Here is a 17,371-nt window from a genome sequence, read left to right on the forward strand (position 1 = left end):
GCACAGTGAATAGATCTTTGACTTGGTACGCTGAGGTTGCCCGTTTGAAACCCTAGTCTTGCCTGGTCAAGGCACGTACTACAAGCAACCAATGAGCAACTAAATTGAAGCAACTATGAGTTGATATTTCTTGCTCTTCCCCTTCCTTCTCTCTATTCGTAAAATCAATAAATGAAATGTTAAAAAAAGAAGAAGAAGATCCTGTTGGCTGCAGTTACAAGGGGGAGTGGGCAACACAGGTGGCAAGGAGACTGCCAATTTAGGATGAGGGCTTGGAGTAATGGTGGGACAGTGCAAGTGAAAATGAGGGACAAATTCAGAGACAGTGTACTTGAGAATGAGGAGAAAGGATCTTTCTCATATTCTTAGAAGTGAATAGGGAGGTTTGGAGGACTTGTGTGACATACCCAGAGTTATGCAAAGATTCAGAGGGTCAGACCTGGAAATAAAGTCTTATTTTAATGAAGCAATAAACCCTCATTTCAGTGCTCTGTTCTGAGGACTCTTTGTGTGTGTGTGTGTGTTCTGAGGACTTTTGAAAGGAATGGAAACACAGGTGGGTTGGATAGTTACTGGGTGATTTTTTAAAATTTTTTTATTAACAGAGACAGAGAGAGTCAGAGAGAGGGACAAACAGACAGGAAGGGAGAGATGAGAAGCATCAATTCTTCCTTGTGGCATCTTAGCTGTTCGCTGATTGCTTGTTCATTGATTGCTTTCTCATCTGTGCCTTGACCAGGGGTCTACAGCAAAGCAAGTGACCTCTTGCTCAAGCCAGTGACCTTGGGCTTAAGCCAGTGATCTTGGGCTTCAAGCCAGCAAACTTTGGGCTCAAGCCAGAGACCATGGGGTAATGTCTATGATCCCACATTCAAGCCAGTGACTTGTGCTCAAAGCTGGTGAGCCCGCGCTCAAGCCAGCAACCTTGGGGTCTCAAACCTGGGTCCTCCGCATCCCAGTCCAATGTTCTATCCGCTGTGCCACTGCCTGGTCAGGCTACGTGGCGATTCTTTATCCAAGAGTTGGTTCTGCATTTTTCAGGGAAATCTTTTTTGCCCTTTTAGCCCAATACTACCTCGGTTATCTCTCTCCATGGGCAGAACCACCTCCCAGACCTGACACTCTAACCCCACACCACCTTGAGGAAAGGGAGGGGGTTACACTGTCTGGGGTCCCTTACCATTCATTCTGCCTGGGAGATGCTCTTTGGCCACTCCTCAGTGGAAATTAGCACAACCACAAGTCCCCCAACCTTCAGGAGAGAGGTGTGGTGAAAGGTGAGCAGTGCTCCTCAACCAACAGCCCTCTCTGTTTCTTCCTTTTCTATTTGCTTGTTGACTGAGATTCCTTTGAGTCTATGTGGGGATTTGATTTGGTCTGTTGTAAATAGTTTTAATTATTCAGCAATATTAAATGCCTTTTGTGCCAGGCACAGGGCAGAGCGTGTGCTGGTGTTCTCTCATCTAAGGGCAGGGGGGCAGAAAGAAGAGCGGCTTCGCACCTTTCTCTCCTCCAGCACCTCTTACACGACGCTTCTCCCACGGCCCACAGACATCTGTGTGGTCGCACTGAACTGGGGTGTCTCCATGGCTGTACGCATGCCTATACTAGTCACTCTATGTTTAAAACAAACTGTGCTACAGGGTTTTCTGGGATGAGACCAACTTCACAATGGGGGCTGGTATCACAGAATTCCAAAAGTGTATGCTATCTGGTGCCCATGAAAAACTCTTTAATTTGTTCCTATCATTCACCCCGACAGCTCTCCCATCCATTAAGGAAAATGAACACATGGCCACAGTCCATTTTGAACAACTTTTATTATACGTTTAGTGTTCTCTATACAAAAGAAATCAGTTTTTTTACAGTGATTCAAAAAAAATTCTGAATTTGGCCTTTTCATTGCTCATGCAGTCAGTTTATAAGTCCATGTATTAGATGGTCCTCCACAGCCCAGACATCTTCCCTGCCGAAGGTCGTGCATGACACCCTCAGAGACGCATCTGTCGCTGACGACGGTTAATGCAAAATAACTCGCATAAAGGAAAGAACACGATGTGAGAGGTGTTAAAACAAGGTCTGCCACGGCGAGTTAAATATTTAACCAATGGAAAAAAGATCAGACAGTTTGTGGGTGTGTGCATATGTGAGAAGGGATGGAGACATTGGGAAAACATTTTCCCACCAAAAGGAACAAACTGGGATGGTCCAGTATGGTTGGGGTGGGACCAGGACAGAAGGCAGCCACGTCACACAGGCGACTGACACTCAGCTCAGGAGGGGTGTGAGGAAGTTGGCAAAGAGCTGGGAGCCGGGTGGAGGAACAACACTGACTGAAGAAGTTGCATTTGGGGATCAGAAAAAAGAGAGGAGCAGGGTCATCTGATCTGCATCATGTTTGAAAAAGAAACAGAGCAGTGCACAAAATTCTGGATTTCTTTTCCCAGATTTTTGTGTTTATTGCTTCACTGAAGTCATTACTTGTGCTGAACTGCAGCCCAGCAAATCCCAGTGGGGGCAGGGCTTCCATGGGCCCTGCTGCCCTTTGGTACCTCATGGCCAAGAGCGGAGTGGACAGAGAGCCCTTCACACCTTCACTGAGGGACACAGCACACCGGGCGCCTGATGTGTTACAAGTCTGGGCTTCACAGTGACAAACGCCAGTCACCTCGTCACCCTTCTGGCCAGGGTCTGCCCTTACCACCACAGGCTATCACACACTGACTGATCTTGGACTCAGAAAAATCCTTTGTGTCTTTCATTTTGGGAGGATGTGGGGGATGTGGAAGGAGTGGTCAAGGGCAACGAGGGTGAACCTGCAGGATAGAGGTAAGTTAACACCTGTTTCCAAGGAGGCAGCTGGGGTGCAATGCAAGAACACTGGACAAGGAGTTAGAGGGTCCAAGCTCACTCCCTAACCTATCACCTTGACTTACGAGCTGTGTGATCTTGGGCAAGTCCCTTCACCCCAGATTTTAGTGCATTTGTCTGTACGATGAATCATTTCAATGAGATCAACTCTGTGATTTCCTTGCATGCTGAAATCTGAATCCGATCCTCTGCTAGATGCCTTCGTGTCTATAGTATTTCATTTCCACCCTTATCATTAGGGAACATCCACTTAACACTAATATACTGATAGAGGAGCATTGCTTTTGGGTGTGGCTTGAGACACTGCTGGGCGGGGCCTTGTGGTTCCCGGTTGGCTGTCTGCCTTTCCCTGGGATCCTTCTGGGAACCTGTCTCAGGAAGGTCTGTTTTTAGTAGGGAAGGGAAGGAAAGGCTGCTGCCCTGGCTGGAACTGGGCGGGCTGGAGCAGCGGGAAGGCTCAACTCCCAGGACCGGCTCCTGCCGGGGGTTAAGGGAGGGGCTGCCCAGGAGAACATTGAGTCTGCTGACATTTCAAGCTCTGTTTCATTTGTTTGACAGTGATTTACATAAAAACCAAAAACAAACCAGACACTTCCTACAATCTACTTCTAAGTCACCATGCAAAGCTCCACCAGGACCCATGGCATGATTTCTTTCGAGTGGACCTAACAGTGTGTTTGGCAGGGGCTCCTGCAGTAGTGGCCAAACCTGAATCCCATCCTGTGCTGTGCCTGTATTGCAGGCACTTGCTACCCTCCCAATGAGAAGTTGTTCCCTGGTACCAGCCCCTGCTGACCGGAAGCGCAGGGAGCCTCACCCCTTCAATGCGATGAAGTAGCCTTGCAGAGACAAAGGCAAAAGCACGTGAACTCCCCACTTCTCCAGGCACAGGGCTGTTTGTGACGATGCTCTGTGTGGTGGGTCTGATCTTGCAAAAGGGCTCCAGGGGCCTGAAAGGGTCGCTGCCCGTGCCCTTCCTGGGGAAGGTTCACTTTCCTTTGCTTCAGCCTAGTTCTCTCTTGGTTTTGTCCTCTGTAGTTGCCCAAAGGGGGCCCGGCCTGGGCAGCCTGTCTCTTGCCTCACATCGCATCGCGCACTGCCCACTGCACAGACATTCACACCTCATCGTAGGCAGGCTGGGTATGGACTGAGCCCCTGCAAAACAACGTCCTAATCTGTATTGTTTTTCCTGAGGAGCTACCCTGCGGTGCGGCCTCCAGTCTGCTGTGTGTGAGCCCACGTGAAGGTGCTGGTGTGAGCAGGGGAGGGCAGTCCCTTAGCCGGGAAACCCACAATATCCTTGGACCCGTTTCCACACCTTTGCTAAGGTCAGCTGTGTTCAGGGAAACTATGACACTCTCTGGTTCAGTCAGCAGACATCCCTCGCAGAGTGCACAATATTGGCATCGGCTGCCTCTCAGGCAGGTGGACATGTCCCCAGACCTCGAGACTTACAAAGAAGGGGTGGACCAGATACTTCCAACCTCTCAGGGCAATGGCAATGGACAAGGGAAGGAGCCAGTCCAGTTTTGTCTTTAGCTTAAACTCAACCCTCTCCTCAAAAGCAAGGTAAGAAAGAACAGGTCCCATTCTCCACACACCTAGCAAGGTGGGAGGCAGCTGTCCCCTGGCCCTGCAGTGGTATGCTCCCCAAACACGAGCCTCCTTGCTCCTCAGGTGGGCCCGGGCCCCTCTGCAGGGAGAGCTATTCGAGGAGGGACTGAAGAGGGGAGACCGAGCCACCACAATACAGACAGGTTAAGCCGCTGGTCCTGAGGGGCAGCGCAGAGGCTGAGGACGCAGCCCTGTTCCCAGCCATCCCCGTGGGTTTTGATGCCTGGTCTTGCCTAGCCCTGCTGACCGAGTTCTCCCTCTGGAGCTTCTCCCGTGGACCCTGGGGCCATGGGCGGCTCACACGCTCAGAATGCTCCCAACCCACGCCCCTGTGTCCCAAGACTCGGGTCCAGGACAGGCAGCCCAGAGAGGGCAGGGCCCACCCCCCACTCTTCACCATGGCATCCGTGCCTTAGAGCCGGCTCACACTCAGCGGTCAAGATTATGTATACGCTGAGTGATCACCGGACAAATGGGGACACAGGATACTGCAGCTCTCGAGGCCGAGCATGTAGGTGGGGTCCCGGCACAAGCAATGGGACTTCTAGTCACTGTGAGGGAAGCGACACCTCTCCCCCTCCCGCTCCCCCCAGGCCCCCAGGCAGATAGGCCCAAGCACCTAATGGTATCCCTCTCCCCTGGCGTCATTGTTGGGTGTTTTGGGGGTGATTGCTTGAGCTCCAGCTGGTGGGGAATGTGGGGCAATACTGCTGTCCTGCTGAGCTGGGCGACTCTGGCGTGACACCATGAAAAGGGACTTTCTTCTCCCTGGAAGGGCTGCCTCCTTAACCCTAACCCTAAGCCTGTCACCCACACACCTCTCTAAGCACCTGTCAGCTCTGCTTTGGGACAACTTGGCTGTCCAGGCCCAGGTATGCTCCTGCCTGCCAGGAGAGTTGTGACGGCATGGTGGTCTGGGCAGGCCACTGATGGGGGTGACGACACTATCTTCACATGGGACGAGGGATGGTATAGATATGGGCAAGACACAAACGAGGAGCAGAGACAGGCTGAGGAATCACCTCTCCCCAAGGCTGCATTGTAGCAGAGGCTCTCCCTGGTCATCAGCTGTGCAGCAGACCTTCTGGAGGCGGGGGATGGGTACAATGGCTTCCCACAGTCCTTCTTGCCCTAAGAGGCTGTTTTCAGAACAATAAGTTCACTAGCACATATGGTGCAATATGGACTCAGGGCCTGAGAAACTGACTACCTTGCTCAGACCCACAGTGTTTTCTGAAGAGGCCAATCCTTTCATTCAGCTCACAGGCATAACTCCCTGACATTCCCTTCAGGGACCCTGGGCCTAGGCTCGGGGTCCCCAGCTGTGTCCAGGCAGATGTCAGAGGAAAGCCAGGGGAGGGGACCCCTGAGCTTACTCCTCAGTCCTTTGCTATTCACCCTGTCCCTGTCACCATGAGAGAGCTGCCCTTTGGGCTTCTAGAAAGCAAACCTGGCTATGACTAAGGCCAAAGGGTAGTTACTTGCTCAGGTTCAAATGACAGAATTGGCTCAGCTCTGGGCTGTGGTTTCTCACCTGCAGACAGAGTATGTATATCTATAAGCTTGACCTTCACCAACTGATTACCAGTGATGCAAGCATTGCTAATACCTTTGTGGCTTAAACTCGTGGCGAATGATGCTTTAATAAAGTTTCTGTAGGACAAAGCCCTGCTCCTGCCCAGATCCCCTGGCAAGCAGCTGGAGGCTCAACTCCGAAGCTGTGCCTATGGCAGGTGGCCCATTGCTAAGGTCAGCTTCCGCCTCCTGAAACCAATGCTGGCTGCAGCAATAGCTAAAGGATTACTCTGAGGCTCACGATCTTTCTCCTCTGAGACTAGGTACCTTTGGTTTCAAAAGTGGATTTAGGTGGGGTGAATGAAGGCAGTGCCTTCGGTCTCTGAGAACTGTAGGTGTGTGAGTGTCTCCATTTGGGGAAACGGGTTGCAGGGCATGTCAAGTGGTGGCTCCTGGTTCTGCTGTGACGCTTGCATAGGCCGCCCCGTTCTCCTTGACAGAGATTGCTGGAGGCTTCAGGGCTTGCGGGCTGGGCTGGGAACCTGGGGGCTGCAGGGACAGAGCAGAGCTGCATAAGGCATATGAAGAGCTGAGTCCTCCAGGCCAGACTTCACCACATTGTTAGGGTGGTGTCCCCGCAGGGTCCCCTGACAGGTAAATACCCTAAGGAAAGGGCACCAGCTCAGTCTCAGGGCAGCAGGGCCCCATCTGCACAGTTCCAACATCATACAGGATTGACCGAAGACAGGACACCTGCTAGAGGTGAAGGGGAGCAGTGCTGTACACTCCCAAACATACCAGCAAAGCTTCTGCATCGCAGGGTCCCGTCTCCTCAAGGGCAGCAGTGCAGACTCCCGACCAGGTGGGGAAGCACCCTCTACTCGGGATGCAATGGGTGGGCCCTCGCTCCTGCATCCGGGGTTTCACTGATGGGAAAGGAGTCCAAACCCAGCCGTGTTCTCCTTTCTCAAGGTGAGCACAGCTCCTAGGGACCAGACGCCCGATTTTCTGATGCTTGAGGTACCCGGTCACTGGAGTTCAAGTCCTTTTCATCTGTGCCCACTCCTGTTCCTCAGACTCCTTGGTCAGAGTCAGTGAAGCTCTTGTCTTGGACACTCCAGAGGATGGAGCAAGCTCAGAGCAAGGAAGCCCACCTCCCACTGAGCCAGAGCAAGGCCAGGAGCCCTGTCCACTCTCGCCCTGCCAAAAATACTGTCGTTTTTCCAGAAAGGAGCCAAGCTGGGCTTAGCAACTGACAAGGCCGAGGCGGATGGGTTGTGGGCACAGGGAGGCATATGGCGAGAAAGGCATCCTTTGGAAATACATTGGCCCTGTGCGGTTTGAATACTGCAGCTTTTCTTTATGTTCTTTTATGGATGAAACCTTTTTGCTCATCTTTGCAGTTTGCAGGGTGTGGGAATCCACCTATTCTTTCGTTTTCCAGGGACACTTCAAAAGGAAAGTAAATGGAGATATTGGGTCTGCAGGGACAGATGCCTAAAGCAAAAATAGACAATGAAAAGTACCGGAACCAGCAGAAATTGGTGAGTATGTGCCAAGGTCCAGGGTGGGCAGTGTGGTGGGGGCCTCAGGACTGCTATGAGGCTGGGGGGGGCGCAGGCCCCCTCCCACTGAGCGTGAGCTTGGCCGTGGCTCCAGCTCTCCCACACAGATGGCACCCGGGCGTGTGGAGTCCCTGGAAGGGGGCTTGTGGTTGGTTGGGTGGTCAGTGGTCCTCACAGCTTGGCAGATCCTGACATTGTACCCTTGTCCCTGAAAGTGGTGGTGGCTTCGTCTCCTCCTCTCCTCTCTTCCCGTTTGCAAAGCAGTGGCTGTGCCCGGGGTGCTCTGTTAGGCCAGAGAGTAGATGGCATTGACGGGCGAGGTGGCCTCGGAGCTCTCATTGCCCTCGGTCTCCTCCTTGTCCTTTTTGACAGTGTACTGGCCGATGAAGGAGCCGTCCTCGTTGAACTGGCCCTCGCCGCCCTCCCCGTAGTCCACCAGGCTGTCGTCACTCTCCTGCTGCTTGATGGTTCCGTCCAGGGACGTCTGGCTCCCCCCCTGCAGGGGCTTGTTGTCCTCGTCACTGGCCAGAGAGAGAGACACAGGAATCAGGGCCCAGCCCGGCCCAGCGCCGCCCAAACCCTCTCACCAAGCACACACACTACGTGCACCACACAGCTCGGAGAGGACAGGGCCTTGGGGACGACCCTGTCCCACCAGCTGTACAGAAGGAAAGCCACGGCCTAGAGGACAAGCAGCTTCTCCGAGATGGGGTGGCAAGTTGGTGCAGAGTTGGGATAGCCGCCCACACTTGTGCATCCCTGGTCTGGGCTGCTCTGCATGCAGCTGGGCCACTGTCTGGGGCGGAAGCAGGGACTGCCACCTGGGTAAGACAGGGCCAACTGCTCTGAGCTCAGGCCGGTGAGGAGGCAGGGGGAGTTCCAGCAGTGAGTGTGTCATTATGTGGTTCTGAGGCCTGGGGAAAGCCCTCTCACTGGGCCTTAGTCTATCAGAAGGCTCTGCCTTGGATGAAAAGGCAGGGTCTGGGCCTTAAAGAAACAAACCTTTGCCTGCCTCGCTCCTTCTCTGTCTAGGTGTTATTCCTCTCAGCTCTCTCTCTGGTTTATCTACAAACAGATGCTGTTACTTTGGGCCAAGCAAGCAAACGGGTGTGGGATGCTGGGAATAGGTGTGGCCCACAACAAAGACTAACAAGCTCAGAGAACCCTACCCAGCTCCCTCTGAGGCCCCTAGGACCTGCCCTTCAGCTCTTCCTGTCTCCTGTGCAGGCGGGCTGGGAGGCTGGAGGCTGGAGTGGCAGCTGCCCGCTGTGCCCCCAGCAGGGAAGATGTCCCAATGGCCCAGGGCGTCTGCTCAGGCACCGCGTCCTGCCTCCTGGCTGGAAAACTCTCTGCCCTTTCAGCTCGGAGGGCGGCCTGGGTGCTGCTGGCTGCACTTCAGAGGGGAAACAAACTCCCAGGCAGGAGGCAGTGGGACCAGCAATGAGAATCTGGGTCCCAGTAGGCGGGACCACAGCGGTGCCAGGTGGTCTGAGCAGACACACACTGCCCCATCCGCTGTCCCCAGGCCAGACGTACCCTTTCTAGGAGTGTGGAAAACAACAGGCCCAGCTGCCTGGGCTGTGTTCTGGCTTCTAAGAGCAGTGCTGGGTGAAGACAGCCATCTGGGGAGGGCTGTGAGCGAGAGCTGGAGGCGCGGGGCATTACAGAGGGGAGGCGATCAGCCCCCGCCCCCGTGTGATGAATGAATGCGGCCCTGCTAACTCTACCTGCAGTCTCTGGGGACACTGCTGTGGGAGAGGCGCCCTGAGTGAGGGAGGTGGGTCTCTGGGTTTGTGTTGAAAGTGGAACTCACCTTGTGAGAACTGGCATGTATTTTTTAAAACTTGAAGATCTAATGCTAGCCTCCTGTCAGCCCACCTTCTAAGAGACCTTCAAGGACCAGGTAAATAGACGCCTTAGGGGGAAGCAGAGGAAACCCCACCAGGGAGGTGCGGGACAGCTAGGCCGCAGGGTGGCGCAGGTGCTCCTCTTTGCCCCAGGCCTGTCTGCCTGGGAACTTGGCAAAATTTCCTCTGTATTGATTTCAGCCCTCTCCCAGTGTTGGGCCCTTAGACTCATCTCAGTAGGGGCTCTAGCATGAATGCTGCCGACCCCCCCCCCCCCCGCCCCCGCCAAAGCTGAGGTGTGTTGTGTGTGTGCGTGCGTGTGTGGTGTGGCCCGTAAATGCCTTTCCAACTTCAATGCTGGCGGGCGGGCGGGGCTGAGCGGGCAGAAGGCATGGGTTTGCCCACCAGTTCTGGTGTCTAGGGAGGAGAGGTGCTTGTGGAATCCGCTTCTTTCCCTGGTTCTGTGTGTGAGAGGCCCTCACCCCCTTCTCTGTGGCTATACTAAGGGTCTGGGGGTGAGAAGGCTTTACAGCCTTTGGTATTGATGGCCAGGGAACAGCGCTCAGCTTACAGAGGGGCTGGGTCTGCCAAGGTCCTGGTGACAATCAGAGGAGAGGCTTCTGTGCTTGCCCCTTGAAAGGCTAATGGGGAGGCTGGAACTGGGTGGACGGATGTGGTCCTTAGGCCGCCAGACAGACTCCTGTGTGGGCAGTGGCTCACTGCCTATTGATCTAATTCCACTTGTCAGGCTGCTTGCTGATGGGCAGAGTGGCGGAGGCCCAGGATGAAATGAGGAGGTCGGGGGAGGACAGGGGTGACCAGAGAGTGACTGGGTGGAGTGGGGAAAGAGACCTCTACAGAGCATTTTCTCACACGCCCCTGGTCAGGAGTGAGACCTCAGGACCCACCCTGCACTGTTCCTTAAGTCAAAATACACCTGCCATCAAAACAGAGGCCAGCACTTCATTAAGCCAGGTACGAAGGCCTGCCCAGATCTGAGAAAGAGCACGGGGGTGGGCCCCGGCCTCTTCAGCTCTGCCACCAGCTCACTGGGTGGCGAGTGTGGGAGTCTCAGGCAGGTGACTTTTCAATCGGTCTCAGTCCCCTCTCTTGGGACAGTCACTGGACCAGATGCCTCTCTAAGGCCTATTTCAGGCCAAAGATCAGAGATAATGTTCAAGTTCAAGAGGAAAAGGCCTTAAACAGCACCCACCACCACTTAGCCCATACTTTAGGACGGCTTCCCCAGGCCCTCACTCGCAGGGGTTCCCAAACTTTTTACACAGGGGGCCAATTCACTGTCCTTCAGACCGTTGGAGGGCTGCCACATACAGTGCTCCTCTCACTGACCACCAATGAAAGAGGTGCCCCTTCCGGAAGTGCGGCGAGGGCCAGATAAATGGCCTCAAGGGAGCCGCATGCGGCCCGCGGGCCGTAGTTTGGGGACGCCTGCTCTAGGGCATGGTGGGGTGCAGGCAGGGAGGACGCTAGAGCCAAGCTCTTTCCACAGCCAAGAGGACCCAGGGCTCGTTTTCAGAATAAAAATGTGGAAACATATTTAAGGAGCTCAGTGTAGCCGTGTTATGCAGCTAAATGACCAAATGCCAGCCACGGAGTGAGTGTGTGTCGGGCAGTGTGGGGACAGTTGTGATCGGCACAACCTGAGGAGCAGGTGCCCTCGGAGCGGCAGAGGTGACAGCGCAATGCGCGATGGGTGAGGACATCACTACAGCGGTGGCCCAGCAGCCAAGCCGAGCCGCTCGGAAGGGAGGGCACTGCTCATGGGCAGTGCGGACAGCCCACCTGACCGAGTGCAGGTGAACAGGAGCCCAGGAGCCCACGCACCTGTAGTCAAACGAGCCATCCTCTTCTTTGGGGTCTTCAGGGCCAAGGGGAACATCCTTCTTTTCTCGCACTTGGTCAGTAAGAGAAGCAAAGACAGACAGATGACTTTGTCCCTGCGCTGAGGGCCCTGACCACTGAGCCAGAAGACACGCCTCTGGGCTGACACTCTCTCTCCCTTTCCTTAAGGCACCATCGAAGGCTCCCTTGCTCCTGCCTCCCACATTTCATCAGCTGCCAAGTTGCTTCTGTGTGCTCCTCCCCCCCAGGGCTTTCCTTACCTCTCCACGACTTCCCCGCCCACCTGGCTCCCCTCACCCTTTCCCTCAGGTCTTCCCTGACCGCCAGGGGATGTGACCCTTTTCTCAGCACCTTTCTCACTCTGCTCTGTCTTATACATATTTGTGTGTGCTTCTTACACCTGTGACAGAACGCCAGTTCTTTCCTGAGGGGGAGAAGCCATGTGTTCTTCAAAGCTCCTAACCAAGTGCTGTGCCCTCGCTTGTCTGCATGGCCCCATCCCCCCACACCTCCTCTGTGAGGTGAAGACATCCATCAAGGCCCTGTCCATCAAGGCGTGTGATACTCCTTCGCTACCAGCCAGCATGTCCCTGAGACAGATCGCTATTCCTTCTAGAATCCTCAGCACCCAGCACAGTGCCTGGCACCCAGCAGACATTTACATGAATGACTCTTTATGTACCTTTTTGGGGTATAAGGAAGGAAAATTGCCCTTATTTTAGGGGAGGAAATCAGGTCTTGAGAGGTGAAGGACCTGTCACATAACAAGCTGGAAACAGTCTAGGGAAGACGAGGGCCCGGGCCTCATGGCTCCTGGTTTACTCATCCTTTCAGTGGACTAGGGGTTTGCCTGTAGCTGGAGGAAGACTGGGTCGGGCACTTGCCAGTGGGCAGAGGGAGGCGCAGAGCTCACCTGCTGAGGGCTTCAGGTGTTCGATTCATTTGGAACAGGAAGGTGACCTCATAAGGTCACCCACCTCCCTGACTCTGGCTTTCTCTTACAGAAGAAAAACCATCCCCACACAGCACAGCACCGTGAAAGTAAACCTCGTTCACCAAAATGAGAACGGTAGTTTCCTGCCCCCTGACACTTCAGGGAGAGGCAGGACTCGAGGGTCCCAGTCTGAGGGTCAGTGGGCAGGGGAAAGGATTAAATAGAATCTCCCCTCTCAGAGTTTTAGGGAGGTCCTGGAGGCTTTATTCACAGAAATGAAGAGAAGCAGGCATTTGGGGAGCAGGGGGTATGCTTGACCACGGGGCTTGGGGACAGGGGTAAGGGGCAGTTTCATGCTGCAGTCCAGCAGGACCTTCCCTCTCGGGGTCATCCATTTTCCTGTCTCCTGTCACCCTACCCGACCCATCGCAGACGGATGGCTTTCTAGCCCATTTGAAGAGCAATCAATATTTCCAGAAACAAGAATGCCAGAGGTCTTTGTACTTGACCTTGGTTTGTCTGGGCTGGAGAATCTCGAGGCCCACAGAGGAGAAATGCCCCTTTGGGACTCTAAGGAAGCCCAAAGCCCTTGAAGGGCCCAGAGGAGTGCAACCTGCCTCCCCCCCACCCCCCCAAACCCAGCCTCTGCCGGCTCCTCACGTGGGAGTTTCCGTCCTCTGTCAAGACGTCCCAATCATGCTGACAGCCCAACTCGGCAACTTCTCTCAGGGTGTGCTTCTTCTGTCCAGACCCCTCCTCACTACATTCCCTCTCTCCCCTCCCCCTCTCTAATGGTTAGAGAAAATGACTCTTTTCCTTCTTCCTTCCCTGGGACACAGGATTCTAATGAGATTCAGCCTGAAAAATAGCCAATTTACTGAGCAGATGGATGGTGAATCAGGGGGAGGGAAGGTCATTCTTAACAGGGACCAGGGTTCCTTCCACGCCATCACTGGAGCTGCAGGGACCTTTGCACCCGCCCACCTCAGGGGAACGTAATTAACTCAAGTGTTTTCTGGCAGTTTGAAGATGCAGAGAACAGGCAAGAGGAGTTTGTCTTCAAGCTTGACTAGGGTTAGGCTTGCCGACAGAACAGAGCCCCCTCAACCTGGCAGGGGGCCTGGGGACTCCCCGGAATGTGTGCTGGCCAGTGCCCTAAAGCCCACTTCTCTGCCACAGCTTACCTGGATACTTGCCACCACGACTCCTCTTGATGAAGCAGACGATGAGCAGAATCAGCACCAGGAGGGCGATGGCGCACATGAGCCCGATGAACCAGCCCTGGGTGGCGATGTCGGCCTGGTTGTTGGTGTAAGCTGGGGGAGGGCCAGAGGCAAACGTGTGAAGGAGGTTTCACGTGGGAGCCGGTGAGGGGGCACAGTGAGGGGAGGACTGCAGCTACATCATGCTCCTGTTCCTCCCGGAGCCTAACGCTACCACCTAGCAGCCCTCTGGCCCAAACTACCCAATACAGGGATGGAGAGAAAATAATTAAGGAGCCAAGGTCAACATGTCAGAGAAGAGGCAGAGGGAGGGGAGACAGGGAGCAGAATAAGCAGCAGGAGGCTGAAAGGCCGTCAGGAGGGAAAGTTTCCTACGGACTGACGAGGCATGGCACTGTTGCAAACGACATCCTGGTCACAGCCCGGCAGGGGTTGATGGAAGGCCAGGGGTTGGTCGTGGAGGTACAATTCCCCATGAATGAGCCTGGGCCGAGGAAATGGAGCCAGTGTGTACCCATCGGGAAACTGGGCATGGTCAGGATGCAAACACCCCTTACAGGAGCACCTTCATGGGCCTGCACAGCCCAGGTCAGCAGCCTTTCCCACCAGGCTTCCTGGCAGCGGGTCTGGGCAGGGTGCGTTCCCGGACACCCTAGCTTTCTCACGTCTCCCCAGCCGCACTGTGTACTGTCTCCCTGGCAGCAAAGACAGTCCCTGTGTCAGTCAGACAGCTGGTGGAGAGGCTGGGGCCACACCTTTAGCACACCCCATGCCACTTTAGACCACTTCCACACGCCAAGATCCCTACCCCACGCCAGGGCAGCTGTGGCAAGCTGACTTGCCCCCTCCCTCTCTGTCACAGTGGGTCACTCTCTGTCGCTGCCTGGAATACGTAGAGATCTGTCTCCAAGTAGGCAGACCCCGTGTGATTGGAGGGCATGCGGATGAGTATGGAAGGCAGGAGTTCAGGCATCATTCGATGGTGTCCTCGAAGACACAGTAGCATGGGCTAGGGCTCAGGAGGGGTTGTGGGTTGGGTAGGACCCACTGGCTGTTCTCCTTTCAATGCACGGGAGAACAAAAGCAACACCTCCTGAGATGCAGCCATGGAAACCGAGATGTGGATGAGAGGGAGGATCAGAAGACCTGAACAGACACAAAGTAACTGTGAGGCCAGCTGGGAGGGCCACAGTGCAGCCAGAGCCCTGAGAGCCCAGGGAGCCGGAGCCCAGGCACGGGCCTCCCCTGGGGAGGCCTGCAGGGAACGGAGGGGGTGCTCCAGCGCCTGCATCAAGTGCTGTCTGTGCAGCAGGCATCTGGGTGCAATCCCACCCTTTGGTCCTCTTGGGCTGAGAAACTGTCTTTCTAGCACTCAGCCAAGGGTATTGCACCAAGACGGTCTCAATTAGAGTTGAAGACTGATGGTCAAGTGCTGCCTGCCATGCGCTCTAAGCCCTGGAACTCCTAAGACTCTGGCTGATTGCCCCGATCTGTGCATGCTGCGGGGCAGGCTCCCATCCCTGCTTCCACTCCTGTTCCCACAGGCCAGCCCTGCAGTGCTAGAGACCGCCCCCCCCCCCCCCATCAAATCCCTTTCTGCTTTAACCTCCAAAGCATCTCATTACTATTGGGAAAAACCTCCATTCCTTATCCTGACCTGCCAGGTCCCATTCAAGCTGCCCTGGCCACCTCTCCAATCCTGTTTCCCACCCCCTTCTCCTCACTCTTTACACTCTAGCCACACTGGCTGCTTTCATTCCTGCCTCAGGGCCTTTGCTCTTCCTCCAGATCTACCTCAGCAAATGTCATCTTCTCGGAAAGGCCTTCCTGCTAAAGCAGAGACCCTCTCCCCTGACCCAGTCACTCTCTGAGAACTCTAACGTATCTTTCTCATAGCCCTTGCAACCATCTGACAGTCACACAGCAGTCCCCCTTATCCACAAGGGATACATTTCAAGGCCCCCAGTGGATGCCTGAAACTGTGTATAGTACCAAACCCATGTTTTTCCCTATATGTACCTAACCTACGATAAAGCTGTATTTACAAATGATGCATGAAATTAACAACTAATGATAAAATAGAACAAATATAATGATATACTGTACTAAAAGTTATGTGAATGTGGTCTCTCCCAAAATATCTTACTGTACTGCACTCACCCTTCTTGTGACGATGAGGTGATACAGTGCTTGCTAGAGATGAAGTGAAGTGACTGGTGCAGGCACTGTGACAATGTTAGGCTCTACTGACCTTCTAATAACATGTCAAGAGGAGGACCGTTTACTTTTGAGTGACCCTGTACCATCAAGCCATAATGATGTTGATGGTTGGATGTTAGGAGCAGATATTGTCAATGGTGGGGGAAATTTAATATTTTTGGACTGTGGTGGACTGCAGATAAGGGAGGAGTACTGTATTACTACTGCTAACAGTTTACGCTTATAAGTACTTTCTATGGGCTATGCTCTAAGTACTTTCCCACAGTCTCTAAAACAAGCCTCATAACATCCCCATAAAGGGGGTATGCATTATTATCCCTATTTTGTAGACAAGGAAACAGGCGCTAAGGTTAAGTGATATAGTGAAGGTCAGAGAGCTAGTAAGTGGTCGAGTTGAGATGTGACCCCAGCTCCGGTGGCACAATTGGTTAGCGCACGGTACTTACACGACAGTGCATGGCAGAGCTGAGACCGCAGCCTCCGCTTCCCCTCTCTGGCCCTCCTCCCCAGAAGGTAAGCTCCTGGAAGGAGGGCCTGTCAGGCTTACTGTTGTCTCCCCAGCGCTAGGACAGAGCCTTACACAAAGGAGGCTCGAGTCGCACCTGCTCAGTGGGTGCCCCTCCACACCCTCCCCTGTATCAGCCCACTCACCCTCTCTTGGCCCGAGAGGCCCTCTGTTAACCTTAAACTCACTCTCCTTCCTTTTGTCACCCATTCCAGCACCAACACAATTCCCAGCTGTGGGTCTCTTTGGCCATTCCTGCACTTTTCTGCTCTTGCCATGAACCCTGCTGGAGGAAGACACAGACCCAGGCCCATCACAGGGTCACAATGTCACACGTCAACTGGGCCTTCACTGCCACCAGCAATCCTTTCATTCTTCTCCTGTTCCTCCCAAACCACTCTTCCGATTCCGCCCCGCCCACCTACTCCCCTGGGGACACCAGTGCAGCCTCACCGCCTCTACACTGACTTTTCTCCCGGGTCAGGTTGGGCCTCCCCTTCCTTATGCAGCTAATCCTCCCTCAGTTGTGGGACCCACACCTCACTTCCTTGGCCACTCAGTCATGAAAGGATCTCTGAAAATTCTAACATTTTCAATTTCTTCTTTGCTGCCTCCTCCCTTCTGCTGTTAAATATATTGAAGCTGCCTGTATCTTAAAAACCCTTGAACCTGACCTGCGGTGGCTCAGTGGATAGTGTTGACCTGGAGTGCTGAGGTTGCTGGTTCGAAACCCTGGGCTTGTGCAGTCAAGGTACACAAGACAAGCAATTAATGAGCAACTAAAGTGAAGCAACTATGAATTGATACTTCTCGTTCCTCCCCCCATCTCTGCTCTCTCTGTAAAATCAATAAAATCTTAAAAAAAAAAAACCCTTGAGGCAACTGCCAATCTTTTTAGCCCTAGCTCATGCACTGTCCTTTTATAGGTGAATTTAATCTTCCCTGTCTCCAGTTCCTGCTAACTCCTTTCTCTTCAAGCTCCTCTGTGCTCGAGCCAACGAACCAACAAGCCAACTTCAAGCCAACTTCAAGCTCCTCTGTGCTCAGTGCTTCGTCTACCACTATGGAGCGGCTCCTTCCCACACTGACCTCTGTGTCCTGACTCTTACCTTCACTGACCTCCAGTCCCGACTTTCCAACTGGCAATCTTATTCACCTCTCACCATCTCTCCAGCCACTTCCATACCGTAGCCCAGAGCTTCCTCCTTAACAGC

At 53.9% G+C, this 17,371-nt stretch overlaps 1 protein-coding gene across 22 annotated transcripts in view; it reads right to left on the reverse strand.

Annotated features, from left to right (window-relative positions):
• Positions 1 to 1,801: 1,801 nt before the first annotated feature.
• NFASC (neurofascin) overlaps positions 1,802 to 17,371 on the reverse strand; it is a 200,152-nt gene continuing 184,582 nt past the window's right edge. For all 22 annotated transcript variants that reach the window (XM_066261602.1, XM_066261604.1, XM_066261601.1 and 19 more), the window contains 3 exons: positions 13,394 to 13,525; positions 11,258 to 11,327; positions 1,802 to 8,086 (listed from right to left, as the gene is read on the reverse strand). In XM_066261602.1, coding sequence (XP_066117699.1) covers positions 7,852 to 8,086; positions 11,258 to 11,327; positions 13,394 to 13,525 — 437 coding nt within the window. In that variant the 3' untranslated portion in view covers positions 1,802 to 7,851. The remainder of the gene's footprint in view (positions 8,087 to 11,257; positions 11,328 to 13,393; positions 13,526 to 17,371) is intronic.

This window comes from Saccopteryx bilineata, chromosome 2 (assembly GCF_036850765.1).
Source record: "Saccopteryx bilineata isolate mSacBil1 chromosome 2, mSacBil1_pri_phased_curated, whole genome shotgun sequence".
Taxonomy (NCBI): Eukaryota; Metazoa; Chordata; class Mammalia; order Chiroptera; family Emballonuridae; genus Saccopteryx; species Saccopteryx bilineata.